This window comes from Branchiostoma floridae, chromosome 10 (genome assembly GCF_000003815.2).
Source record: "Branchiostoma floridae strain S238N-H82 chromosome 10, Bfl_VNyyK, whole genome shotgun sequence".
Lineage (NCBI taxonomy): Eukaryota > Metazoa > Chordata > Leptocardii > Amphioxiformes > Branchiostomatidae > Branchiostoma > Branchiostoma floridae.
In genome coordinates this window covers 14,277,032-14,303,703 of record NC_049988.1, presented here as the reverse complement: position 1 = coordinate 14,303,703, position 26,672 = coordinate 14,277,032, and the positions used below count along the sequence as shown (strand labels likewise).

At 40.8% G+C, this 26,672-nt stretch overlaps 1 protein-coding gene across 1 annotated transcript in view; it reads right to left on the bottom strand.

The window, feature by feature from the left end:
* Window positions 1-26,527, bottom strand: part of LOC118424923 — a 27,871-nt gene extending 1,344 nt beyond the window's left edge. Inside the window, exons 1-7 of the mRNA XM_035833729.1 lie at window positions 26,421-26,527; window positions 23,053-23,236; window positions 5,122-5,335; window positions 3,091-3,386; window positions 2,650-2,790; window positions 1,372-1,736; window positions 63-1,253 (exon numbers count right to left, since the gene is read on the bottom strand). Of these exons, the coding sequence (XP_035689622.1) occupies window positions 63-1,253; window positions 1,372-1,736; window positions 2,650-2,790; window positions 3,091-3,386; window positions 5,122-5,335; window positions 23,053-23,235 (2,390 nt within the window). The 5' untranslated portion in view covers window position 23,236; window positions 26,421-26,527. The remainder of the gene's footprint in view (window positions 1-62; window positions 1,254-1,371; window positions 1,737-2,649; window positions 2,791-3,090; window positions 3,387-5,121; window positions 5,336-23,052; window positions 23,237-26,420) is intronic.
* Between the last annotated feature and the right edge of the window lie 145 nt (window positions 26,528-26,672).

The following is a 26,672-nucleotide window of genomic DNA, read 5'->3' as shown; positions in this document are numbered from 1 at the left end:
TCAGGTTTACAAGGGTCTTTCTAGAAAACAGCATTCAGTTACCAAGATTTGCAAAAACTCACCTCAGGCATTTTTCTTCTGAAACTATGCGCAGTATGGTTGCATCTGATCTTTCCTTGAAGACTTTAACCAATACCTCACAAGATGTTGCTTTCTTCTTTTCTTGCAGTTTTCCTCTTGCAATGTTGGCAAACGTTCCGCTAGCGATAGTTTCTTCTACAGTCACCTGCTCTTTTTCAAAGTCAAATGCCTTGACATGCTGTATGCCAAAAATGGTCAGTTTGTCTTGAATGTTCTCAACTTCCTCCTGAAGACGTCCCACACCCTGCTTGACCTTTTCTATGGGTCGTCCTTCTCCTTTCAAGTGTTCAATGAGTTTTTCATTGGATTCAATAGCCTCGCCGATGCTCTCCTCACACCTGTCCAGGAAGATGTAGGATGGCCTCAACTGGTTCTCAACGAAAACTCGCAGGGTCTCTCTTTCCTTGAATTTCTCCAGCACTCTCAGACCTTGCTTCCTCATGTACTCCAGTTTATTTTCATTGAACTCTTGTTTGGATTTTATCTCAAACAACATCTTAAAGATACCCTTTGGGCTGAATGAAAACATTGCCGGGGATGAGAGAAGAGACTCAATGATGTCTAGTGGTATTGACAGGGGAGATGGAACTCCAATTTGCAGTTTATCTAAGATTTTCAGGTCAATGACTGATTCTTCATATCTACTTGTGCCTGAGCTGATGCCCTCAATCTCTGTCAGGTTCACTTGCTCTGTGTCATCTGTGCCCGTTTGCCCTGTGAGATTCTGCTCCATGGCCGACATTTCCCTTTCAATTTTAGACAGTTCCTTTCGAAACATTTCTTCTGTGTTCGTCTTGACTTTCTTGAAGTGTCCTTCTTGTTCTTCCCAATCCATGATGAAGTTTTGCAGGCGGAAGCACACCATAGACTTAAACTCTTTTTCTGCAATGTGAACATCTGATTCCTCAATGAAGTTTGATGATGGCGTGACCAGTTGCTGAACACGGGAATCGGTTTCTAGGAGATTGCTGAGTCTGTCTACACAATGTTTCATGTGTCCATTCAAGGTGTCTTTCATCTCTTTGATCCTCTTGAACGAATTTCTTTTCAATATGTCTAGATCGTTTTGGGCCTTATGCAGGCGTTCCTGTCTCTCCTTTGTTTCTGTGTCTGCATTTGCCATGGTAGCGTTTAGCATGAACTTGATTCTGCACAAGACCTGCTCCAACAAGCTGCAAGGACAAAAAGGAGTAAATAAAATAATTATTTTCTATGCAACAATATCACTTAATGACTAGTCATATAGATGTGTATTTTAAACATATCGGGCGTGTCAACACTTATTCTCACCTGTGATAAACTTTCAGCTTGTTCCGTAGTGAGATAGGAATGAGCCGCTCTATGCCGTCCAACAAATGTCTATAGTCCTTCATCACTACGCCATGCTGCAGGGCCTTTGTTGCGTCAGATGTGCAAAGTTGGAAGACCTGGTCTTCTGTGCACCCTGGCCAGTAGCGTCTCAGTACACGCAGCTGCTCATCTTGGACTATCTGCGCTTCATGGACAGGTACTTGGTCCCATTTGTTGCAAACAAAAATGGCTGATCGAGAAGAAAAAGTAGCAGTAGTAGCATCCTTCCTTGAGTTACTCTTGAGCTGCCCATCTTCAAGTTGCTCTCTTCCCTTAGTGCTGACAGCATTTATCAACCTTCCAAGCTGTGAAGACATCACAATGAAAATATAACAATAATTGCTTAATCAGCAGCTACACCTAGAAAGACATCATTTACAAGCTAATACAGCATGTTTCTCTTCCTCTGACCTCTCCCTATAGTCCTGATGCAAATCAACCTTTTCCCAAAGTTACTTCTGCCCAAACATGGACTGTTTACACATTGCCCCACTTCAAAATGAAATGTTCCCAGTTGACCCTCATGAAATAATGGACTTGTCCAGTTATTCCTTCTGCACCTGCAGTGCAAAAGCTTCGGCTTTCACATGATGCAGGAAACCAGAATACATATTTTATTTTAAATACAACCACAGATTATCTTAAATGTCATACTTGTAAAATATACTAAACATGCATACATATGCTCGAGGTACCACAAAGCCAAACTTTAGGTCATGTGAGTTTAATAAAGTTACAAAGCAGTCTAAATTTTACGTTATTCACTGAAAATAGCCAAAAACCCTAGAATACATAATTTCAAAGGGGTGTATGCCAAAACTGTGAAAAGTCCTATGCACATATAGCCTGGGTACCATCTGGAAAGTAGTTCACTCTGGCATTCATTATATACTATATACAGGGTATGGGGGTGTTTGCCCCCTCTACCTCTATGGAAGATTTTGGGTCATTTGGCCAAAACTGAATACTTGAACCCATCTGAGCAAATTTGAGAAGAAGCAAAAACATAACATAAAACACTATTTTCCCATCCATTATTACCTGTGGTTTGGATTTAAATATTATGTATGTATGTATGCACGGTGTATGTTATATGTATGTATGTACATGTATGTGGCATGGAGTGAAATGGAGTGAAATGAAAAAGAATAGGGAATTCTTAATAGATTCATCCAAAATTCAACAAGTCAAGAAATGTAAAGCACTGATTCCACTCACTCTGTCTTTCTGAATGCCCCCAGCATTGGCGCTGTTGATGACGTAGATGAACGCGAAGGCTTCCTGCATGTAGTCAAACACGACTTCATCCATCTTTTCACTTTCCCCCACTCCTGGGCTGTCAACGATAGTGATTCCTCCCTGCAAATCAGTTAAAAATGTCAGACGAAAGCACTTAAAGAATACATTCATTCAAATGAAGTGTTGCCTCTTTCTATTCTCAATCCCCTCTTTCTCTCCATTTCTTTTTTCTCTCTCCTCCTCTTTTTCTGTCTCTCTTTCCCATCCTCCCCTTCTCTCTCTCTTTCTCTCCTTTCTTTTCTCTCTCTCTCTCCTTTCTTTTCTCTCTCTCTCTCTCTCTCTCCCCCTCTCTCTCTCTCTCTCTCTCTCTCTCCCTCTCTCTCTCTCTCTCTCTCTCTGTGTGTGCACTTCCATAAAAACCTTTAAAAATTCCAGCGGAAGGTAGATTTCCACTCGCTTGTAAGGAAAAATCTCTTGATCTCGATTTTCCTTTTGGTGGATGTAGGCTGAGATCTTTTCCAGAGATTTTTTATCTGAGCTGCTGTCCTCCAGGGGGACATCTATCTCCTGGTCATCCCACGTGAAGACCTTTGCTTTCCTCTGCTCTCCGTGCCGCAGCTCACAGATGATGGACGTGGTACTGAGGGTAGATGTTGGCAGCATCTCTTCGCCAAGAATCAGGTTTAGTAGACTGCTTTTTCCTGACGACGTCTCTCCTATGAAACAATCTACATGTTGGTAACCTTGCAATTTCTCTTGGGCTTGGTAAAAGGGCATTAAAGCTTGTTTCTCACTGGCCAGGCGCACCTGTTTGTGATAGACATTTGCATAATGGTGCAAACAGGCAACAATATGTGAAAATCACTGCCAATTTGTTATCTGAAATTTGGACTTTTTTTAACATTAAAATAACAAATAGGCTAAATGATGGGTATCAAAAGGTGCAACATGCGAGTTTCAAAGTTTGTTTGATGGAACTTTGTTTATTCATGATAAGCCCAAATCGGCCTGCAGGTCGCTTTTCATTGAGGTCATAGAGGAACAGGAAAGGATGACCCATGCATCAAGTGTATGCTGCATCTCTACTATTCAATTATTATAGCACAGATGTAGATAATCCACCATTTAAGTCCTAATAAATCTGCAGACAAATATCATTACACATACATAGTACAAAGCACCATCATAATATCACTGAAAATCTCCTTTTAGTGCACATCAACCACTGTGCATTGGGTTTCAGGGGCTCCTCCATTGTGCATTTATCAGTTTGAGTATGAGTTCGTATGACATTTTTCACACACAGTCGTATGCAAAATATGCATCTCAATCGTTTTGTGTAAGTTTTAGCTACACAAGGATAAGCCCAGTACGGCCTAGTTCAAATGCTGGGTAATTTTGGACATAAACATATGATAAAGGTGGGTTTACACATGCGTATATTTTCAAGTGAGTATGAGGTCCACATGAAATTCTGTCAATACACAGCCGTTAACCAACATGTGGAATTTTCAAAATAAATTGAATTATACGTCACGCGTCACGAACGGTACTAATTCGTGCATTGTATGCACACTGCACATACGCTATACATTTGTATCTACGCCTCTCAGAGCTGACCGGGAGATCAACATATCACCTCGAAACACATAGCATACTCGACCAACATGGGACCGATGAACTGCAAATAATTACGTATGATATCTTTAACAGCGTACTTACGATAGTTTTGTGCATGTCTAAAACTATCAGGCGTACTGTGCGTATGCCTGCCTACCTAAAACTTAACACAAAACAATTCAGATGCGTACTATGCATTGACCTGTATGCATTGTGTGTCCAACTGGTGGTAAAAGAAATCAGCAAAAAATGTTAAAAAGGAACTCATGTGAACGTGAAATATGCGCATGTGTGAACCCCCCTTACATGGCCCTTAAAGGGGGGGTCACACATTCGTGCGTATATTTCACCCACGATGTCAAGAAGTTACAGGAATTAGTACCATTTGTTCTGCGATCAGGCAACGGAATGTAAGTTAAATGTAATTGACAAATGCACAGATTAAGTGTTTTTAAGATAGTGTGCTGTATTGAAAACCCAGGGTGCACTCAGATTTGGTATTGATACGATGGTTCATATTTCAGGCAGCCCATGATGATAAAATTTTACAGATCACACTATGGAATTTGCACTAGTAATAGAAACACACGTTTATCAATTGATCAATATTTCGGGAATGAGCCAGGAATAAGTACGCTTAGCATTTGTCAGAAATGGGATATGCGTATTATGATAACATGGGTGCATCTGGAATACGGTCAGAACGCGCCATGCATACGCACCTATTCACAGCAAGAAAAATAGTGTTGCGCACTGCAAACAAACCTCAATTTTATCTACTGTATATAAAGTTACTGTTCTAGGTAGCTATAGGTAGACATTGACACTTACCAGCTACCAGTATGGGGCATTTCGGCGATATCAGCTTAGGGACACTTTGTTTAAGCCTTTGTGAGAACTCTGCAGTCAGTTGTCCATTGCCTAGCTGGCCAGAGATACCATCGTCCACATCTGGCAAGAGCAATGTTGTACTTTGAAAGAGGCCTTGAAGTTGCTCTGTACATTTATCATGTTCCTCCTTTAGCTTCAGCATAAGTGCAGTGGCCTAGAGGATTGACAAAATGTCTATGATTACATGTATGTAAATGTATCTCTGCATTTGGTGGATTGAGGGAGGGGGCTCTGGTTTAGCATTATCTATTAAATAGTTGTTGGCCATTCTACCTTCTTTGAGATCTTCAATTGCCTTATTCTTTCTTAGTCTTTATTTTGCACAAGGTCTAACAAAGAGAGCCGAAACAGCTTTCTTTTGTCCATTTTTGCACAAGTCAACTATACGGATCAATATGGGTACATTTTTACCACCATCAAAAATATTTTTTGGTGTGTCTGTCTGTGTTTCCAGATACTGTAAATTCAGAAACATTAATTTGCAGTTTACGGTTTTTACAGCGGCCACTTTAGCGCAAATTTAAGACCACCACAAACATTTTTCCATGGCAGTAAGAGACTACAGTGCATGGTACTACCTCAGAGTCTGCGAACTTAAATGCATTTTATAGTTTTTGTGGTCAGCTTAACTTTTAGAACCTCTGGATGGATTGTAACGATATTTGGTATGTGGGTAGGTGTTGGAAAGATGAAGGTCAAGTTTGATTTTGGCCTTCTGGTGTGTGACCTTGGTACTGCAGCAGAACGTTTTGGGATCTTTTGACCTGGACATGCTATAGCCTTGTTTTTTCTTGGTGGCAGATAGGTTGTGATGTATTGAAGAAGTGATGTATGTTTGAGCCCCCAAGCAGCCTGCTCTAGAACTGCAGGGGCATTTTTGTCAAAATCTCCCAATGAGTATGACGGAACATAGGAACAATGGATTTCCGCGATATTTTGCATTCAGTTATCCTTGAGATATACATAATAAAGTGCAAATTATGCATATTTGGACTTAATTTGCATACTTAATGAGGAAAATCTATATTTACAGTGTTTTCCATTATACCACTCAAATACATGTAACATGTAGTGCGTGGCATGTGGAAGATTAGCAGATATATCAATTATGCAAATACATGTAAGTCCCTAATTTGCATTATTGCTGTCAATGTGTCCTAATTCATGTTGTTAATAATTGGATTGGTAACATTATGACCTGTGTAAGTAAATAGTTAAAGGTGTACATAACCAAGCATACCTACACGGGTGTACACATGCTGGGCGACCCCGACTAATCTACATAGACCAGCTTGCTGCTGATATGGGGGTGTTGGTTGAGGACTTAAAGAACGCTTTGGGGGACAGAGCAGTCTGGAGAGAAAGAGTGGACCTGGTCCGGGCAAGTCGCCCGTGATGATGATGATGATAATATAACCAAGCATAAATTTGGAAGATGTCAAATTCATTTGCATAATCAGAATATTTCATGGAGGTATGAGGCCTCCGAACTCTTGTTACTTAGGCTTTTATAACTTGCAAGCCATCACCATAGTGGTTTAACTTATGACTATGTAAGCTTACAGTTTTCCTGTTTCAGGCTTTTGAGCCAACTGTGATTACAGTTGCAACAAGAGTTCGGAGACCTCAAATCTCCTTGAAATAGTCTGATTATGTAAATAATTTCCACATTTGCATAATCTATGCTTGGTTATGTATACATTTAGATAACTTACACTCAGGTCACAATGTTGATTGTGCATTTTTTTACCATTTTTTTACCATTAAGAAGAATTATGGCACGTTTATTATGCAAATTAGGGACATATTTGCATAATAGATATCTGTTAATGTCCTACCAGCCACAAACTACATATATGACAGATATTTGAGTCTTACAATGGCAAAAACTACAAATATAGATTTCCCTCATTAATTATGAAAATTAAGTGCCAGTTTGAATAATTTCCACTGATAATGTACATCTCTGTCTAAGCTACGTACATGCCAAATATCATCTAAATTTGCCGTTCCCTTGTCCAGTTATCCTCCTAAGAAGGTTTTGAGAAAAATGCCCCTGCAGTTCCAGAGCAACCTGCTAGGGGACCCAAACATACACGACATATTCCTTACATCATCAGTTATCTGCCACCAAAAAATCAAGACCATAGCACATCCAGGTCAAAAGATATAAAAAAACGAATTTCTGCAGTACCAAGGTCACATACCATGACCTTGACCTTCGTCTTTCCAACACCTACCCACATACCGAATATCGTGACAATCCATCAAGAGGTTCTTGAGTTATGTTGACCACAAATATCCGGAAACACAAACAGACACAAACACAGACACACAGACAGACACACCCAAAACTATATCTCCATTTTTTATGGAGATAACAAGAGTTTGGAGACCTCATATCTCCATGAAATATTCTGCTTATGTAAATGACTTCCACATCTACATAATCTATGATTGGTTATGTACGCCTTAACTAACTTACACAGGTCACAATGTTGACATTCCAATGTCATTACAATACCACTTTTGAATTAATTATGCAAATTAGACTCATTTGCATTTTGGTATCTATTTTAACTGTTCCACTGCCACAAATTAGAATTGTATAGTGTTTCTAGAAACAGATGAACCACTAATGCAGCTTAGCAGAAAGCCAAATCACTATGATGCAAATAACATCTATTAGGTAATACAGTATCCTCAAGGTAACCTTGTTGGAATCGCTTTCTATTTTCCTTTGCCGCCACGGGTTCTTCCCTGGTATTCAACTTTCGCTGGTTCCTGTGTGTCTCCCCAAGCTTCCCGTGACTCGAACAATGACTCTAAAGAACAATGACTCTAAAGGTCTCGTTCCTGTACAAAGAGTCCATGCCCAAAAAAAAGATTGGGTGTCAAAAGCTTGTGTTTAGGTGGATGATAAATTCCCTTAAATCGCCCCCTCTTGATATCAGAAGGATTTGAGATGAAAGCTTGTATATTACTGCTATGATCATGCCGGAAAGTTTCGTAATGCCATCGATTTGCGGACGTGTACGTTCCTTTGTTTTGAGTGCTGCGGCCAGGCCTAATTCTCTGCTCACCCTCACATAATCACGTAAAATCTAGGTTCAGCGCTTGCTTTATAAACTGCGTATTTCCATCACGTAGATTACGGCAGGTGTCGCGAGGCCGAATTAAATATGGAAACTTGGGCGTAAACAATCGCCAGAAATGACCGCTGCCATTTTCTCGTGACGTGTTGACTGCATAGACCCAACACACCGAGGTAGTATCGCTATCTCCGGTTCGATAGTTCGAAACAAAACCAGAAGCTGAAATTAAAGTCTGCACAGGAGAAGACAGATGTCGGCCGCCTTCGACAGGAGCGCATTCAGGATATCCAGAATGCGCTTCTTCACTTGCGACGTGTTCTGGATATCCTAGAAGCGCTTTTAGGATAGACGCAGATTTTGGATGCAGATCTACCCCAAATGTGCTTCTATCCCAAAAGCGCTTCTAGGATATCCAGAATGCGCTCCTTCGCTTGCGACGTATTCTGGATATCCCAGAAGCGCTTTTGGGATAAAGCACAGTTTATCCCAGAAGCGCTTTTTAGGATAGACGACAAGATACTTTTCTTGTTAGACGAACATCTGCTTCTATCCCAGAAGCACTTTTGCGATAGAATACAACCTGGGAACTGAATGGCTTGGGGAATTGATCAATGTGCAGCTGGACGTTTTCACTGACTGTCATCATGTTTTATTATGGTACATTTTGTAATACATTTTATATGGTACATTTTGTAGTACATCTTTGGATGCACTATTGAGAATTGCTTTCTGTGTCTTCCATGCACAATTAGATTGATGAAAACCATATAGTGAGAATCAAAAGGACAAAATAGTGTTTAATCTGCATGGAATTAAGTTTGATAAATGTCCCATTATCTGTGTACACTGTGTACATATTGTATTCAGCAGTGTATAATTACCTCTGTGCATTAACTTGCAATAAAGATAACTTCCATTAGAAGATTTGTCATCTTTTCTTTTCATATCCATGAAGGAGAAATAAAAGCTACTATACAGTACGACAGGGCTTTGAGAAATTTCATCACTAACTAAAAAGACTGTTGCAGATATATATCATCACATTCAGTCCCTCCATGCTTTTATTTCAGAAAGAAGATGTCTTGAATAAATGACTCTAAATGGTGGAATTCGCGCATCAGCCAGCATTCAGCGCAATTATCGCAAGTAGACTGTCGCGACGTCTCGCGATCGCGAGGTCGAACCAAATATGGAAACAATCACCGCTTGCGGTCCTGTCAATCACCATGATTGACGGCGACAAAGAAGCGCGTCTGGGATATCCAGGATGCGCTCTGGCTTAGGGCGCTTTTAGAATAGAAGCACATTTAGGATGCAGGCTTATCCCAGACGCGCTTCTATCCTAAAAGCGCTTTTGGGATAGAGCACATTTGGGATAGTACAGGCTCTCGAGCGGCTATCGGGTACTCGCAGTTTGAAATCCGATAACTATAGTTTAGTCGTCTAGATTTGGGTGTCATTTTTTATTGCCTAACGAACTAGTGCACTTGCAATAGAAAGCAAAACATCTCCAGAAATACTGTTTTTCAATTGATTTGCGGGCATAGAAGTTGTGTGTGGTTTAAGCTGTATTCCTATGGGACGGCGAAATTGTGGAATGAGACCTAAATCTGTCTCATTGTGGATTGTTCCACTTACAGTAGGGGCGGGGTGTGAAACATTCAGTTTTCGGTCGTTCTGTTTATGTTCGACTTGTTCAGTTCAGTTCATCCTTCCGGTGACACTATAAAGTTATTCCAGACGACTCTGTCGCTCAAGACAGAAGGTCTCCATCTTGGAGACCAACGTCTTCCTCAGTCACCCTCTTTTAATAAGGGTCTGAGGGATGGTCGGCCGCATCTTCCCTTGTCGTTTGGCCTCCAGAGAAGAACCCTTCCGGCCATCTGGTCGTGACGCATCACATGACCAGTGTTGCGCCCCGAACCGTGCCTTCCCACAAACCGTGCCTAGGCACGGTTTGGGGCAGTCCCCGTGTGGGGTTGGCGGAAACGGCTGCCCGGTCGGTCGGCGGAAACCGCTGCCCGGTTCGGTCCTGAGGTTGGTTTTGGGGGTTTCCAGTATTGCATACAGTAGTGTAAGTGAAGTAAACAAAATGCCTACTTAAATATTCCATAACGGTTGTTAGATGTAATGTTGCTAAATGTTCAAAGGAAGCTGGCCAAATTACTTATCTTTTGAAAAAAAATTAATTTGACATTTCTTGGTAAGATTGTCCCATTCCCAGCTGCTACTATTCGAACGTCCCCCAGTACAGAACGTCAGAAGTTTGCTACGTCAAGGTTGTACAGGGTGGCGGTCCTTTGATCTAGTATACCATATGTGCCGCGGGCGCCAGCGACAAAATCAATCAATTTTGACAGCACTACCGCACCGAGCTGTCTGACATGTCCGAGGAGAAACTATCTCTAAGAACTGTAAAAGAATTCAAATTTAGTTAAATCAATACTAAAATGTACATTTACAAACGCATGGATTCAATTTTTGTGTGTCAGGTTCTGGTTTAAACTAATGTAGTCAATTATATATTAATTATGTACAATGTTTTCACATAATTTTGTTACTTCACACGAAAACGGCTCCGCCGTAGTCTTTCCTCCTCGTAAGCAAACTTGTCATCGAACATTGAATTCTTGAAAGATAAAAATGGTGATTTCACCAGTGTCTGAAGATTTCCCCCACAGCAATTCTTTGATTGATCCCGATACTATCTTCTCACATGTCGGAAATGATAAGATAATAAAGATAATAAAGATTTAACCAATGATTTAATAAATGTGTTCGTGGTCAAAGCACTGAAAGTCAGCATAATCCCCACCAGTCTCAGTTCGGCAGAGCGGCTAGAGCCCAAATAACACCGCGATAAACAACGTGGCCACGGTCGGCTCGAGAAAAATTCTTAGTTAGCAATTAATCTTCAACACGAATGACTCATACTCTGATCAATAGCCACATCTTTTTTGTCTAAAGCTATTCCGAAGAACAAGTAATAATTAAGTTTACTACTGTCCCCTATTAGAAGCGCCTCACACATATCCATGTGGCCACACGCACTGCGTATTTGGGGTCAACGACCTAACGTTAATGTGCGCTGCATGGAATGCCGAAAACTTCCGATGAATCAAATCAATCCAACCTATAGTTTCCCATTCCAGAGTATATGAATATAAAACTAGTGTTGGGGATTACATTTTTGAAAAGAATCAAGAAAATCAAGAAAAAAAAATCAAGGCGCAAATCAGTTCTTACGGTGAGGACACGGCGCGGCTCATTATCGACCTTATTAGCGTTAATGAGCTGGTAGCACCGAAATCTGGTGTTCACCGAAAACGTGTACAAAGTTCGAAATTTTGCCGTGTTTGTGTTTTCGAATTTCCGAAATTACGGTAATGTTTACGATATTAGCGCTACTGTAAATTGTAGGGTCAGCCTACACGAGAAATGCACTTAAATTACTGCTGCGATAGCAAGCCACTTGTTTACATTTGGTATACTCGAAACCCCCAAAACCAACCTCCGGACCGGACCGGGCAGCCGTTTCCGCCGACCGACTGGGCAGCCGTTTCCGCCAACCCCCCCGTGTGCCCAAAACCGTGCCTGGGGCAAAAGCACGGTTTGTGACACGCGGGGACTGCCCCGTATCGTGCCCAATCGCGCACAGTTCTGGGCACGCAGGGGACCTTGTCCCATACTGTGCTTTGGGGCGGAGCTTAGTGTTTTAAGGGGAGGAGTCTGTCCAACGTGCTTTTTTCCCTGCAGCCCCGCCATCTTTGTTTTTCGGGGTGCTGTGATGAGGAAGAATCAACGTAATTCACGCTCGTCTTGGAGCAGTTACGGACTTAGAGTTGATGTGGCAAAGACAGACGGATGTCATAGCACTAATTTCTACAACAATGATATGTATTATATATATATATCCAAGGCTGTAGATTTAAACCACAAGGCACGGTTTCGGGCAAAGCAAGGTTCGGGGCACAAACTGTGCCTCAGATAATTGTGCACTGAGGTCTGACACAACGAACTGAATCATTAAGGCTTGGAGACTTGATCAAGGTGCAGCTGGACGTTGTCATGTTTATATGTGGTATATCTAAATGTAATATAAATGGGATGCACTCTAGATCACATATACGTGCTAAATTCTGTGTCTTCGATATGCACAGTTTTATGGATGAAAATCATATAGTGGGAATCAAAAAGGACAAGATCAAGCCTTATTTGGAAACATGGGCGTGAATAATTAGTTATCACTACCCCGTCAGTCATAGTGATTGACAGCGCTTCTGGGCACAGACCGGGGCAGTCGGGCAGTGCCACGTTTCGTGCTTGAATGGGCACGGAATGGGGCAGGCACGGTTCGGGGCGCAACAACCAGCAAGGGCCAGGCGTCGGTCGCGGATGACTCTAGAAATCCGTGGCATTATAGAGTTGTGTGTTAGAGGTATGACTCTTCCAGTCAACATCCAAGGTGGCACGAAGGAGTCGGGTATAACGTTAGTTCCCGTCGAGCTTCTTGGACAAGGTTTTAGTTAAAGACCAAGAGTTGGACCCGTAGAGTAAAATGGACTCAACACTCGATCTGAAGACTTTGATCTTGGTGGCGTTTTGAATTGGAGCCTTCCACACCTTTCTGACGGAATGGGATGCTCCCCATCATGCGGCTAGCCCGATTCGGTGACTGACATCGTAGGCTATATTCGGGAGAAGCTGCCAAGATACTTCAAGTCAGTGACTTGTTCTATAACGCTAGTTCACCTTTATCCGCAGGGTAACCTATATTCGTTGTGTTTACCCACATGGTATAAAGAGATGTCAAGTCGACGGACGGTGGTTTCAAGTTGTAAACTATTGTAGTTTGAAACTGTCGTCCGTCGACTTGATACCCCTAACTACCCGTTTTTCAAGAGCAACGGACACCCTACGGATAAAGGTGAACTAGCGTTAACTGTTCCATCACTTGCTTTTAAGACCTGAGGGACAGTAGGAGGGTTAATAGGTATAGTTCCAGTCCCAAAGAAGGGAAACCTTACCCTCCCCGACAATTACAGGGGCATATCCCTCACCCAGATAGCCGCAAAAGTGTACAACAGCCTTCTGCTCAACAGAATTAGGCCAGTCGTTGACAAGCTCTTACGCCCCAATCAGAACGGCTTTCGTCCCTCGCGCTCAACGTCAGCCCAAATCCTTGCTCTACGCCGAATCATTGAAGAGGTGCAAAACCACCAAAAAGAGGCAGTGCTTATTTTCATCGACTTCAAAAAAGCTTTTGACTCGATTAACCGCACCAAAATGTTCAAGATCCTTGAGACCTACGGTGTGCCCGCGCCTATAGTCGACGCAATCAGGGTAATGTACGCCGACACCATCGCTACCGTCCCTACCCCTGAAGGTGAAACTGACACCTTCAACATCAATACGGGTGTCCTGCAGGGTGATCCCCTGGTTCCGTTTCTCTTCATCGTTGCATTGGATTATGCACTGCGCAAGGCTGTCAATACCAACGACGGCCTCACTCTGAGGAGAAGACAGAGCTCCCGACACCCAGCTGTAGTTTTGTCGGATTTAGAATTTGCGGACGACATCTGTCTACTTGAAGATACAATCGGCGCTGCTCAAGTCTTTCTCCACCGTGTAGAGTATGCCACCCAGGAGATTGGTCTACTCCTAAACGGGTCCAAGACCAAGGTCATGCACATTAACCCTCATACTGTGTTCGACTTGAATTGAAATAATCTTTATCTTTTCATATATTTTACGTTTATTTGTGTTATTTAAGGTTCCGCTTCGGAATTTTAAGTGAAGTGACCAGATGACCAAATAGTCCCTAATAATAAGACGCAAATCAGAGGTTGTCTCTATAGTTTTGGCTCTAGATTTTCCGGCTACCGCTTTAGCAATGTATAATCTTTTATACTTCTCCAAATACTTGTTGTTCGGTAAAGCGTTTCGTCGCCTGATTACCCAGATCATGCGTTCTATGTGCGTTTTGGGTGTTTTAGCGCCATCGGAGCTTGCGGAAAACGTATCGGATAAGTCTTGACCTTCATTGCCATATTAGTCGGTATCCCAGGAAAACTCATTTTTACCGTGTAGCGGCCTGTAAAAATGACCCCAAATTAGCAATTTTTGGATGAAAAGCTTATATTTTTGATGGTTTTTACCAAAAATAACATTTCTACAGAAAATGTCAAATGAGTCTGTCGGTCAGCGACAAGGCACCCTTTTCTATCGGAAACATCGAATTGTCCGAAAAACGATGTTTTGAGAAGCAATAGTGCTTTTCTCAGAGACAATTAAATCGGGCCCGAATCGTAAAAAAAAACTCCGAACCGGAAAGAGACGGTCAAGTTTTTCTTTGAAGAAAGAAACGCGCTATCGATGTTAACAGAAGGAGCCACCACCATCCTGCAATGTCCCTTGTCCCTCTCTGCCTGTCCTTTTGATTGGTTCAAACTTTCAAAAGTCATTAATGCACACCGTGCATTAATGAGACTATTAATGCACGGCTGTTAATGATTTTCCATCTGTTTCGGCGTCATAACCAACATAAAATGGGGCCTTCTGATTGGTCCACGTCCCCTGGCTATATGATAATATATGTTAGGCCACACTGACATAATTTTATGGATGACATTCACGCGCGCATTGATTTTCATGTGTTTCAACTGTCACCCACTGGCATCCCTGGTCAATCAAAATTCTATACAAGAAGATGAGGAGGCACAGGATCTTGGCATGGGGCCACATCGCCCTTGTTCCCCTCTTTAAACAAGAACGATAATCATTGTGCCCTACAGTCTTACTGATGGTGTATATAAGGGCCTGAGAAAGAATGAAATAGAAGTTAAGTCCTGTGGTTTAGCAGCATTTCTTTGCTGGCTGGATTTGTATTTTTCACCCCCAGGCATTAGTTCTCCAGAGGATGTCATCCATAAAATTTAGTGGCCATACATGTATTTGTGTCCTAATGGAAACACTGCAAAAATAGATTTTCCTCCTTAGATATGCAAATTATGAGTCAATTTTCATAATTTGTCATTCATCATGTGCATCTCTGTCTAATCTACCTGCATACTTAATATCATGACTATCCGTCGTTCCTTTGTTCAGTTATTGTCCTTTGAACATTTGCCAAAAATGCCCCTTCAGTTCAAGGACGTTGTATAACGTCCTTGTTTAGTTCAAGAGCATTAGCTGCTAGGGTGCCCAAACATTTACCACTTCTTTCTAACATTAACCATTAATCTTTAACCAACAAATAAGACCATAGCACCCAGGTCAAAAGATTAAAATAAGGAAGTTCAACATGTGCATCAGTGCCAAGGTCACAGACAGGGGGCCGGCCCAAAATGACCTTGACCATCGTCTTTCCAATGTCTACTAATATACCAATCATCAAAAGCCACAGAAACACGCACACGCGCATACACACACAGACAAAGACACACAGACATACCCAAAACAAGATCTCCATTTTGCACGAAGATGGCAAATAGATAAAAGCTTAGGTACATCTGTAACGTTATATCTGTGTGCCTGCCAGATACCACTCGCTAGCTACGGGGGTTAAGGTTTTTTTTAAAGCGACACAGGTCCACAGCAACCTGCTAGGGGCCAAACCTATATCACTTCTCCCTTCTGTCAAGTCACCTTTCTGCCACCTAGAAACCATCACCATAGCACATTCAAAACAAAAAATGCAAAACCTGGAATCCCTTCTGTAGTACCAAGGTCAATCACCATAGGGACAAAACACATTGAAATCGTCGAGTTCAACAGCTATTCTTGACATTGCACCTAATATCATCGCAGTCTATCCAGAGGTTCTCCTCGTAGACATTCGACCGCAAACACAAAAAGAGTAACGACCCTGCAGATTTGCAGCAACTACCTGGAGGCCCAAATTTAAACCATCACCATCACCACACCTATCTTCCATCTAAAGCCCCTGTCATACATAGCTGAACATATGGCTTCCGACTACTTGTACTAGCAGACTAAGGTTGGCGGTAGCTATAGGTCGGGAGCAGACTGGCCAGATTTCGGCCGCGCCTACCTTTTAGTTAATTCCGAATTAGCCTGGGTACCATACAGATATTAGTTCGCTCCCATATTCGCTTCTGCTGGAACAGCTGAGAAGCGACTGTTTATAGTATATGATGAACGCCAGAGCGAACTACTTTCCGGATGGTACCCAGGCTAGTTCCGAATATGTCCCGACCAGTAAATGACTCGAGGTATTTCGGTTGGCTAAATTGGCATTTTGACCTTCCATTGTTCCCTCATTGATGAATTAAGAAAGAATTAAGCCGCAACGAACATTGATAAATGGGCATGAAAAAATTCTAAATCTGATTTTTGGGGGGCCAAATTGATGACGTCATCAGGTTTTATTGCCCATAAAATTATGTTTTCTATGACAAAATACAGCACCTTGGTACATACCACTGCAATGAAACTATGTTTTTCATGTGCATAATGATGAAGGCTATAAACTCACGGTTGCGCAAACTGATATCTACTAACGATCTGTAGAATTCTTTCATGCCCATCTATCAACATTCGTTACGGCTCCATTCTTTCTTAATTCATTAATTAAAAAAACAGTGGAAGGTCAAAATGCCAATTTAGCCAACCGAAATACCTTAACGATACTCCCGACCCCAAACGCTTTCTAACCTATTCCAAACCATCCCGACATCTAGCGAGGAATGCAGAGTCCCTCCTGACTACGATTCCCAACCGATTGCCAATTGAAATCTCCCAGGAATTTAGATGGGAAAATAGTGATTTTAAGAGAGATGGAATTTTTGTTTTGAAACAAAATAATCCATGTTATAAGCACCATTGAGAGACTTGGGATCACAGTTACCTTCAGTGTGGTTTCTATGGTTTTTCTGTGTTTTGGGTTGCATGTCGATCGGGTGAAAGTTGGGATGCCGGTTGGCACTCGTTCCGGTAGTTAAATGACCTTGGTTGAGAATGAGTAAGATTTCTCTAAGTATCTGGGGCGAGCCATGGGCAGGTTGGGCACTTGTTTAAGTCAGCAGTTGTTATAGTGTGGTTAAAATTGGTCACAATTGGTTTCACATATGCTTTAAAGATTTTGTTTCTTACGTTAACGTTACAGAGATTGTAGCATAGGCTTTGTTAAGGGACTGATTGATTGCAAAGAGGGCTCTTTTGCTGTTTGCCTTGAACGTGCCAGCTGAATTTACTATATTGTCCAGATAACAAACTGTCACAATTTCTACAACACTATTGCTATACAGAAAATGACAGTCTTTTGGAAGGCTACCTCCCTTACTAAAGACAATAACTTTTGTCTTCATATGAGATTTACAATGCCATGCACACGTTTCTAGTCTATCTAAATATGTTTGCAGACCCCGTTGGGTTTCACAGATAAATACAAGGTCATCTGCATACACTAAGCATGGCACTTTCATATTATGTAATGTAGGAGGGCTACAAACATAATTATTAAACTCGTCTATAAACTCATTTATGAACTAGACTCGAGCTTGGCGACCTCATACCTCCATGGAATAGTTAGAGCTTTTGTAAATTTTATGCAAATGACTTCCAAATTAACATAACTTATTCATGGTGATGTTCCTCATTGATTAAGTTTAACACATGTCACAAGTATATTCCCACCATTTATCATTGAGTAGTTTGCCATCATCATCATCATCATCGGTCGACGTGTTCACACATGTTCGCACATGTTTACACACGACGGGGTTATACCGCCCCTTACGGGGTGGCATACCCTTTCGTATAGCTGAATACGAGACGGGGATGCGCCAAGTCTCCCGTCCGGGTGAATGATGTAAATCACCAAGTGGCTGATACGGTATGGAGGTTCGCCAGGCCTCCAACCGGGTGATTTGAAGTGAATCACCAACTCCAGACAGAAGGGTTTGCACCATCTCACACCGCACCATCGCACGTGTGGGGGTCCTTTAACGTGCCTGGGGTATGGCTCTCCCCATACACGGGACCTCCATTTAACGTCCTATCCGAGGGACGGCCCTAGCCGAAGCTAGTACTCATTTTCACCTGAGTATAGTGAGGAAATATGTGTAAAGTGCCTTTCCCAAGGGCACAAGATCGGTAACACGGCAGCTGGATTAGAACCCGCAACATCTCGGTCACGAGGCGTTCATCCTGCCACTGCGCCACACAGTCCCACAAGCAGTTTGCCATTTTTGCATAGATTATGCAAATCAGTTCCTCATATGTGATACCTGTTTATGTTCCACATTTCATAAGTTACATGTGTTATGGAAAACAATGAAATTATTCAATTTCTTCATTAATTATGAAAATTAAGTAATCTTTTGCATAACATGTACATTATTATGAACATCTTTGCCTATGCTACCTGCATGTCTAAAGTTGTGGAAATCCGTCGTTCCTTTCTTCAGTTATTCTCTTTGAAATGTCTTGACAAGCGCCCCTGCAGTTCCAAATTTAAATGTTTGGGGCTGTCTTGACGTCGAAAGCTATCAGCCACCAAAATGTCAAGACAGTATCATGTACGGGACAAGAAATAAATCGAACAAGATTGGCAATCAAAACATTATTGCAATGGCGACGATTGTCACTTAGAGGAGGTGAACATAAGACAAACGAAACCTGAAAAATAATTGACAGGATGTTCCTAATAATGAAATTCTTTTGTTTTCACTGTGAACAGGATATTCCTGCCATGTAGATATTTTTCCTGCGGGTTCCGAGACAACATAACGCCGGTCACAATATTGATTGCCCAAAAATTTCTCACCTAGAAGAATCTTGGCACTTCTACATTAATTATGCAAATTAAGGACTTGTTTTGCATGATTGGAATCTGTTGATATTCCACATGCACTTATAAACAAATAAATAAATTCCACAAACTATATATATTACAGATATTTGAGTCCTATCATGAAAAACACTACAAATATAGATTTTCCTCATTAAAAATGCAAATTAAGTGCTGTTTGCATAACTTGCACTTTATAATATACATCTCTGTCTACGCTACCTATGTACCAAATATCGTGTAAATTTGTTGTCCCTTCCTCCTTAGACAATTTTGACAAAAAAATCCCTTACACTTCCAGAGCAACCTGCTAGTGGACCCAAACATACACCACGAATTCCTTACGTCACAATATATATGCCACCAAATAATCAAGACCATAGCATATCCAGCTAAAAAACAGAATCCTGGGACAGTGCCAAGGTCACATACCAGGGGGGGGGGCAAAATTGACCTTGACCTTCGTCTTCCCAACACCTAACCACATTTCTAAGTGCCATCGTATCCATCTAAAGGCTCTTGAGTTATGCTGACTACAAAAATCCAGAAACACAAACAGTCAGACAGGCAGACACACGGCCCAAAACTATATCTCCATTTTTCACGGAGATGATAATGTTCTACATTAACGAGACTGGCATTCAAAATGAATGAGAATAGTTTTCCAAGACAACTAATTATGGTTATCCCCCGATAGTTGTCTGGGAGCAAGGAGTCTTATCATAATTAGCCCTCACCAGGCCTTCCAATGGGGATCGCAGAAATCGGCAAAAAAAGGAAATTGGCCAGGGCAGTCAGTCCGAGCACGACTAAAAAAACGTTAAAAAACAGCCGGAGCCCTAACCTCCGCTTGGGGGAGTTGGGGCCCGGGGATCTTAGAGGGGAATCTAAGCTTGGACTGACTCCCCTGGCCTATTTCCTGGGTTTTTTTGCCGATTTCTACGATCCCCATTGGAAGGCCTGGTGAGGGCTAATCATGATAAGACTCCTCGCTCCCAGACAACTAAAAAACGTTAAAAAAAAACAGCGGGCCCGGGAGCCTAACCTCTGCTTGGAGAGTACCCTGCACCCCGTTGGAAGACCTGGTGGAGGCTAACAATGCTTTATGGTAGTAAGTATTTGGTAAACAGGTTTTAATAAATATGAAAGAGGTTTCTTTCGGATGGACATTTTAACAATTCATTTATAACCATCTCGAGACAACTTGATTTATTGTTCTTTAATTTGGATAGGGCAATGTCCAATTCTCCATTTATTATATAGGGCGTTCAAAATAGAGCCCTCGGGCAGAGGGGTACTTAACATGGAGGAAGTGTCCATGTTACAATCCCTGGTTACGTTTGGTAGATTTTTGGTTAAGTGTTGTAACCACGACTAAGCTGAGATCTGATTGCTTCCTGTTGTTTTCTGGTTTCAGCTTCTTTACTAAGGCCACACTACCTTAATTTTATTACTCTTGAAACACCAAAACTAATGTGCGAGGGTGAAAAACTAACTAATGAAAAAGGTGAAAAAGTAAAATCCCCAACATAATGCTGCTAAACCACAGGACTAAGCATCTAGTCCATCCGTTCTTTCTCAAGCTTGGTTCGTCGAATGTTCACCTCCAGTAAGACTGTAAGAGACAATCGTTTCCATTTCCACAAGTTTTCGGAGACCTCATATCTCCATGAAATAGTGTGATTATGTAAATGATTTCAATTTCATTTACATAATCTATGCTTGGTTATGTGCACACCTACACTGGTCACAATGTCGATTGTGTAATCATTTACCATTTAGAAAAATTATAGCACTTTTACAATAATTATGCAAATTAGGGACGCACTTGCATAATTGATATCAGTCAATGTTCTACCAGCCACAAAATATGACAGGTATTTGAGTCCTACAACAGCAAACATTACAAATATAAATTTCCCTCATTAATTATGCAAATTAAGTGCTAGTTTGCATAATTTGCACTTGATGTACATCTCTGTCTAAGCTACACACATAACTAATATCATCTAAATTTGTCATTCCCTTATCCTTCTTAGAAGATTTTGAGAAAAACGCCCCCTGCATTTCCAGAACAACGAGCTAGTGGAACCAAACATACACCACCTATTCCTTACGTCACAAGCTATCTGCTACCAAAAATCAAGACTATAGCATATCCAGGTCAAAAGATAAAAAAAAAAAATTCTGCTGCAATACCAAGGCCACATACCAGGGGGCTCAGAATTGACCTTGACATTTGTCTTTCCAACACCTACTCACATACCAAATATCATGGCAATCCATTCAGACGTTCTTGAGTTACGGTGACCACAAATATCCGGAAACACAAACACACACTGACACACATACAGACAGACACGCCCAAAACTATATCTCCAATTTTCAGATAATAACGTTTTTATTGCCATTTTTGTTTAAATAGGTGAACATGTCGCTGTGGTCTCATGCCTTGATCATATTCCCCTTACCCTGGAGAGCGTATACTCTGACAAGCATAAAAATAATGTTACACCAAAATCAACCTTCTACAACCTTTCCAAATTTCTTCCTCACAGGTTCACAAACCGAACACTATACACCTTTCTCACGCGGCGGCCATGATAGATCCAAGAAGAGGTCAATGAGGCAAACAGACAAAACTTATTTCTAAAATCAGGTCCCATTTAGTTTTCCCCCAAACCACACACATTTTCATGACATAAGATGGAATAATAAATATTACAAGAAGTGTTATGCACCGAAAAATGTAGCAATTTAGAGTAGTGTAGGCTGACCCCATAGTCCATTAAGAGATGCAAAATAAAAACATAATAATGCAAATTTTTAACGAATTTGCAGCCATTCACTTATTGGTCGATTTCCTAATTGGCAGGCTACCATCGGTCGAACTGCTAATTATGATGGACAGCCTTTTGTTTGCCACATTGAACTCGTTTTAGATCTATCATGGCAGCCGCGTGAGAAAGGTGTATAGGCCAATGACTCACCGTTCTCCTGGGAAGCTCTTCCACTAGCCCTTACACTAAGCAAATGTACACTTAGAGCATTGGGAGAGTATGAAACGGGTGAGAATATGAACATCTCACACAAAACTGATAGATTTGGATATTTTATGAAATAGCCTAAAATCCGTATGCATAGAATAGCCTAAAATTCATACACGCCAAATGATAATTTTAAAAAAAGATATACATGTACTACACGAATGAGGAACTCCAAAAATTACATATTGATTTTACACACAGGGTAAGGATACACATTTGAATCTAATGAATCTAATACATCTGACGCTTCAAAGAGGTAACAGGTTGTTTCGCAACAATGTCAGTTCGCAACCGTCAGTTCGCAACAAGGCAAGTCGCTTCGCAACAAGGTAAAGTCGCTTCGCATCATTTGAATGTTATTAATCTTGATAGCCTAATAGTATTAGAAATCGTATTCCTAACATACTTAGACAATTTTGACAAAAAAATCCCTTACACTTCCAGAGCAACCTGCTAGTGGACCCAAACATACACCACGAATTCCTTACAGCCCGATGATTTTCATGCGCCGGGCGGTACAGTTTCATACGTGCACAGGTAGGAGTATAATTATGATAGGAATACGTATACGATTTCTAATACTATAAGGCTATCAAAATTAATAACATTCAAATGTTGCAAAACGACTAGTACCTTGTTGCGAAAAGACTTGTACCTTGTACATGTTGCGAAAAGACTCGTCTTGTTGCGAACTGACGGTTGCGAACTGACATTGTTGCGAAACAACCTGTAACCTTCAAAGAATAGATAAACAGAAATAAAAGAACCCAATGTAGCAGTAGAATTTTAAGAAGCATAAGAATCGTCCAAGACATGTACCATATCAACCAGTAGACAAGAAAACGGTATTCTGGTCGACAAGAAATGATGATTCACATATCTTTTCATGCTAGAAACAAAACAAAAAACAACTTACGTCTCGTATTGAGCTTTCGGTACCATCTGCTTGCTGAACAAATTGCCTCAAGCGTAGTTTGGCTGTGAATATATCAGTGACGCCTTCAAGTGAAAGATCGTACTTCGTGAAGTGAGGTATTGCTTGATTGAAGTATCTTATTTGGTCGATGATGTCCTCCGTGAGTCTGTCTGTGTCAGCCATGCTGGATGGGTAGTGATTAAAGGAAAAAAATTATGTGTCGTTGAAAAGCACAATGCTAATGAAATGAATTTTCCTCGATAGGGTGACGGTAACATTATCTAATCTGAAAGAATCAAAATACCCCAATATTTGTATACAGTGAAATCCTTAAAGAGAGGAGGAGCGCTTAGAAACAAATGAAGATACCATATGTATGAAAAGAAATTGTGCATGTAGCCTGGTGTCTCTAACCTATATATACTACACAACCATTATCATCAAGTATAGCCATGTTATAAAGCAGGGATGTTCCCGAGTTCAACTGGTGGCAGCTGGTAATTAGCTCTCTGAACTATGTGCCACTAGACACTACAAGGTGAACAACAACGTGTCAAGCGTGTAGAAAGGCAATATATGATGGACCAGTATCATACATTTATAGCCAAAATATGTGCACAAACGCGCCGGTGTCACAGCGTTGTCGACCACCCCCTAACCCCCAGCGATCTCGCCTTTAGCGTTTTCTCCCCTTTAGCGTTTTCTCCCCTTTAGCGTTTTCGCCACCCCCTAAGAACATTACAAGTACTTCTCGGAGGGGTCTCGAGGGCAGCTGGTTACTACATATTAGGTGCGCTACCTGGTACTATACTGCATCTGGGAGTGACATACGGTAGTTGGTGTGTTACCCGGTACCTATATGGCACCTTATTTCCTATTTTCCGTAAGATGTCATACCACGAAAGTCGATACTATATTGTTCGTGCAAACAAGACATTAAAATGAAAGACAGGTTTTTTGCAGCTGATGTGGCATAAAACAGTGCTATTGCGAACGTATAAATCAACACCGTCTATGGTACGGAATACGTGAACTATACGTTTTCAATTTGTTACAGTATTTTCTTTCTTGTGCTGGAAACATTTCCAAAGCACTAACAAAAACACAAGTGAATAATAATTTCTTATTATAAACACTATCTACGCGCAAGTTCATATACCTGAATGCTGCAGAAACACTGGTAAAGTATCAGTCTTTTTTTTCAATCTTTATCTAAGATTCAAAGACACTGTACATGAAACGTCTGACATACATAAACATTAGACAAAACAACGAATGAGTACACACACACAGATAATATACATATATAACATGCTAATAAAAGTATTAACTATATACCTTTTCTAGTTCTTTTCACTTTATACAGTGAATGGCTAACTTATTTTGTCTTTTTGCAACATTTTCTTCTACTGATCTAAAATAAATGACAAAAGAGACAAAACCGTGCAATGATATAGCTGAAGAATAGCGATTTTTGAATATGTACGTAGACTTTACCCAATAAAACAATGAGGTTACAAATGACGGGTGCTTCTTCCCTTAGATCCCCCAACAAAATATTTAATGGATCGTTCACATTTAAATAGAACCCTGTATTGTGATTAAACCACTTTTGAACACTTTTCCAAAATTGGGATACTTTCGTACAATTCCAAAAGAGGTGTTTTGCTGTTTCTTCTTCTTCTCCACACAGGGAGCACATTGGAGAGGCTTTTATTTTCCAGATATGTAGCATTTTGTTTGTTGCCAGAAATTTGTGTAGCAATTTTAATTGAAAACTTCTTGTAGGGGGATCTATGGTGATTTTGTAAGTTAAGAGGAACACCTTCTTCCATGGTATTATTGCATTTAGATCATCTTCCCAATATGACATTATATTTCTTTTATACTAGTAATCATTTAAATTGTTTTTTTCCATGAAAAAATTGTATACCTTTTTATTGATTTTGGTTCCTCTTAACCATTCATAATTTCGTGACGTAGGTCTACATGGATTACCTAAGTCCTTAATGACATTTCTGTATTCTGATTTGCAGAACTGGGAAACTACTGATATCAATCTGTTGTAAACAAATTCTGATATAATTACATTAAACTTAACTAATTCTTTGTATGGTAACATTTTCCCATCGTCATCTAATAAATCATGAACGAAGAAAATACCATGGTCCAGCATATCCTGCCATAAGAAGGGTTTTTGATCTATCTTAAAATTGAAATTATACCACAGGACATGTGATTGAGGTTCAGTCTCGGGGGCTTGAACTGGAATGCCAGACAAGCTGATAAAACATCTCTGAAAAATACACTGACACAATGGAACTCTTTCTTAAGAAACATGTCAATTTTCATTACATCATTGTCTATTTGTAGAAATGGAAATAACCCCTTTTCAAAGACAACGTTTATATTTGATAGAAGCTCTGAGCAAAACCAGTGAGTATTAAGATATAGTTTGGGAACCCATGATGCCTTCAATGAAGCGTTAAAAGCATAAAAGTTGATAAGTCCTAATCCTCCACATTCATGTGAGTTGTATAGTACCTTTCTCTTCACCCTCTCCGGACCATTGTTCCAAATGAATCTAAATATTTTTTTTCGTACTGTTGTAGTATCCGTCTTAAGAAACACGGTTAAATGCACCAGTTTCTAAATACTATTAAAAAAAGCAGTCAAATTGGAGGTGAAGATACCCCTTGGCCAGGTGCATATACCAAATCTGCGTTATTCTAATGAATACCTTATTTGCATAATTAGTAAAGACATTACATAGTTAGTTTGTGGTCAATTTATGGTAAAGACTTCATATTGGAGATATATAGGTTGCTTAAAGACAGGTGAATACAATGTAATATATCTTATGTCGAGACTCAGGTATATGCAATAATGGGAATACAAGGGACCCAACACTCCTTGTCCGAAACAAGTTCATATATCTTATTACCATGTAATTACGTTAATATTAATACTATGGATGGAGTTATGTATCAAACATGTGCACTTATATCATTCTGAAGCTGCATTTTGTGATTTATACCGATCAACTTCTAAAATGTAATGTAAACCCTTCTTTAGGGGGGGGGGATCGCTAAAGGGGCGAGATAGGGGGCGAGATCACTAGCCTGGGAGGGCGAGATCTCTAGTGATTTCGCCCCGGGGGAGGGGGATATTACGGGGGGGGGGGGATCCCTGTGACACCGTCTCAAAACGTAACGGCATGCACTACCCCGTAAACGACAGGCATACTCAGCAGCAATTTAGATCTTACCAAAGCTTTCAAAAAAGTTTCAAATACGTGATACATTGCAACATATTCATTTGATAGTTATTCGAAAAAGTTGCTCTCCTATAATGAAGAAAAATGCTACCTTCAACCACAGTCCATTCCTCTATTCCCTGTCTTGCAATGGGTGCGTTGCAGTTGGGCCTCTCTTAAATATTTATGATCATATGTTAAAGTTAGGCAGACACGAGTTCGGACAGGGCATGTTTGTTGCACCAAACCTATGGACTTTCAACGAAAACGACGGGGTCATATTTAAAGGTCTGTCGTCAAGGCTCCAATGACGCACATAGGTCTTGTTGTTTACGAGACATTAAACATGGTAAATCAAATAATT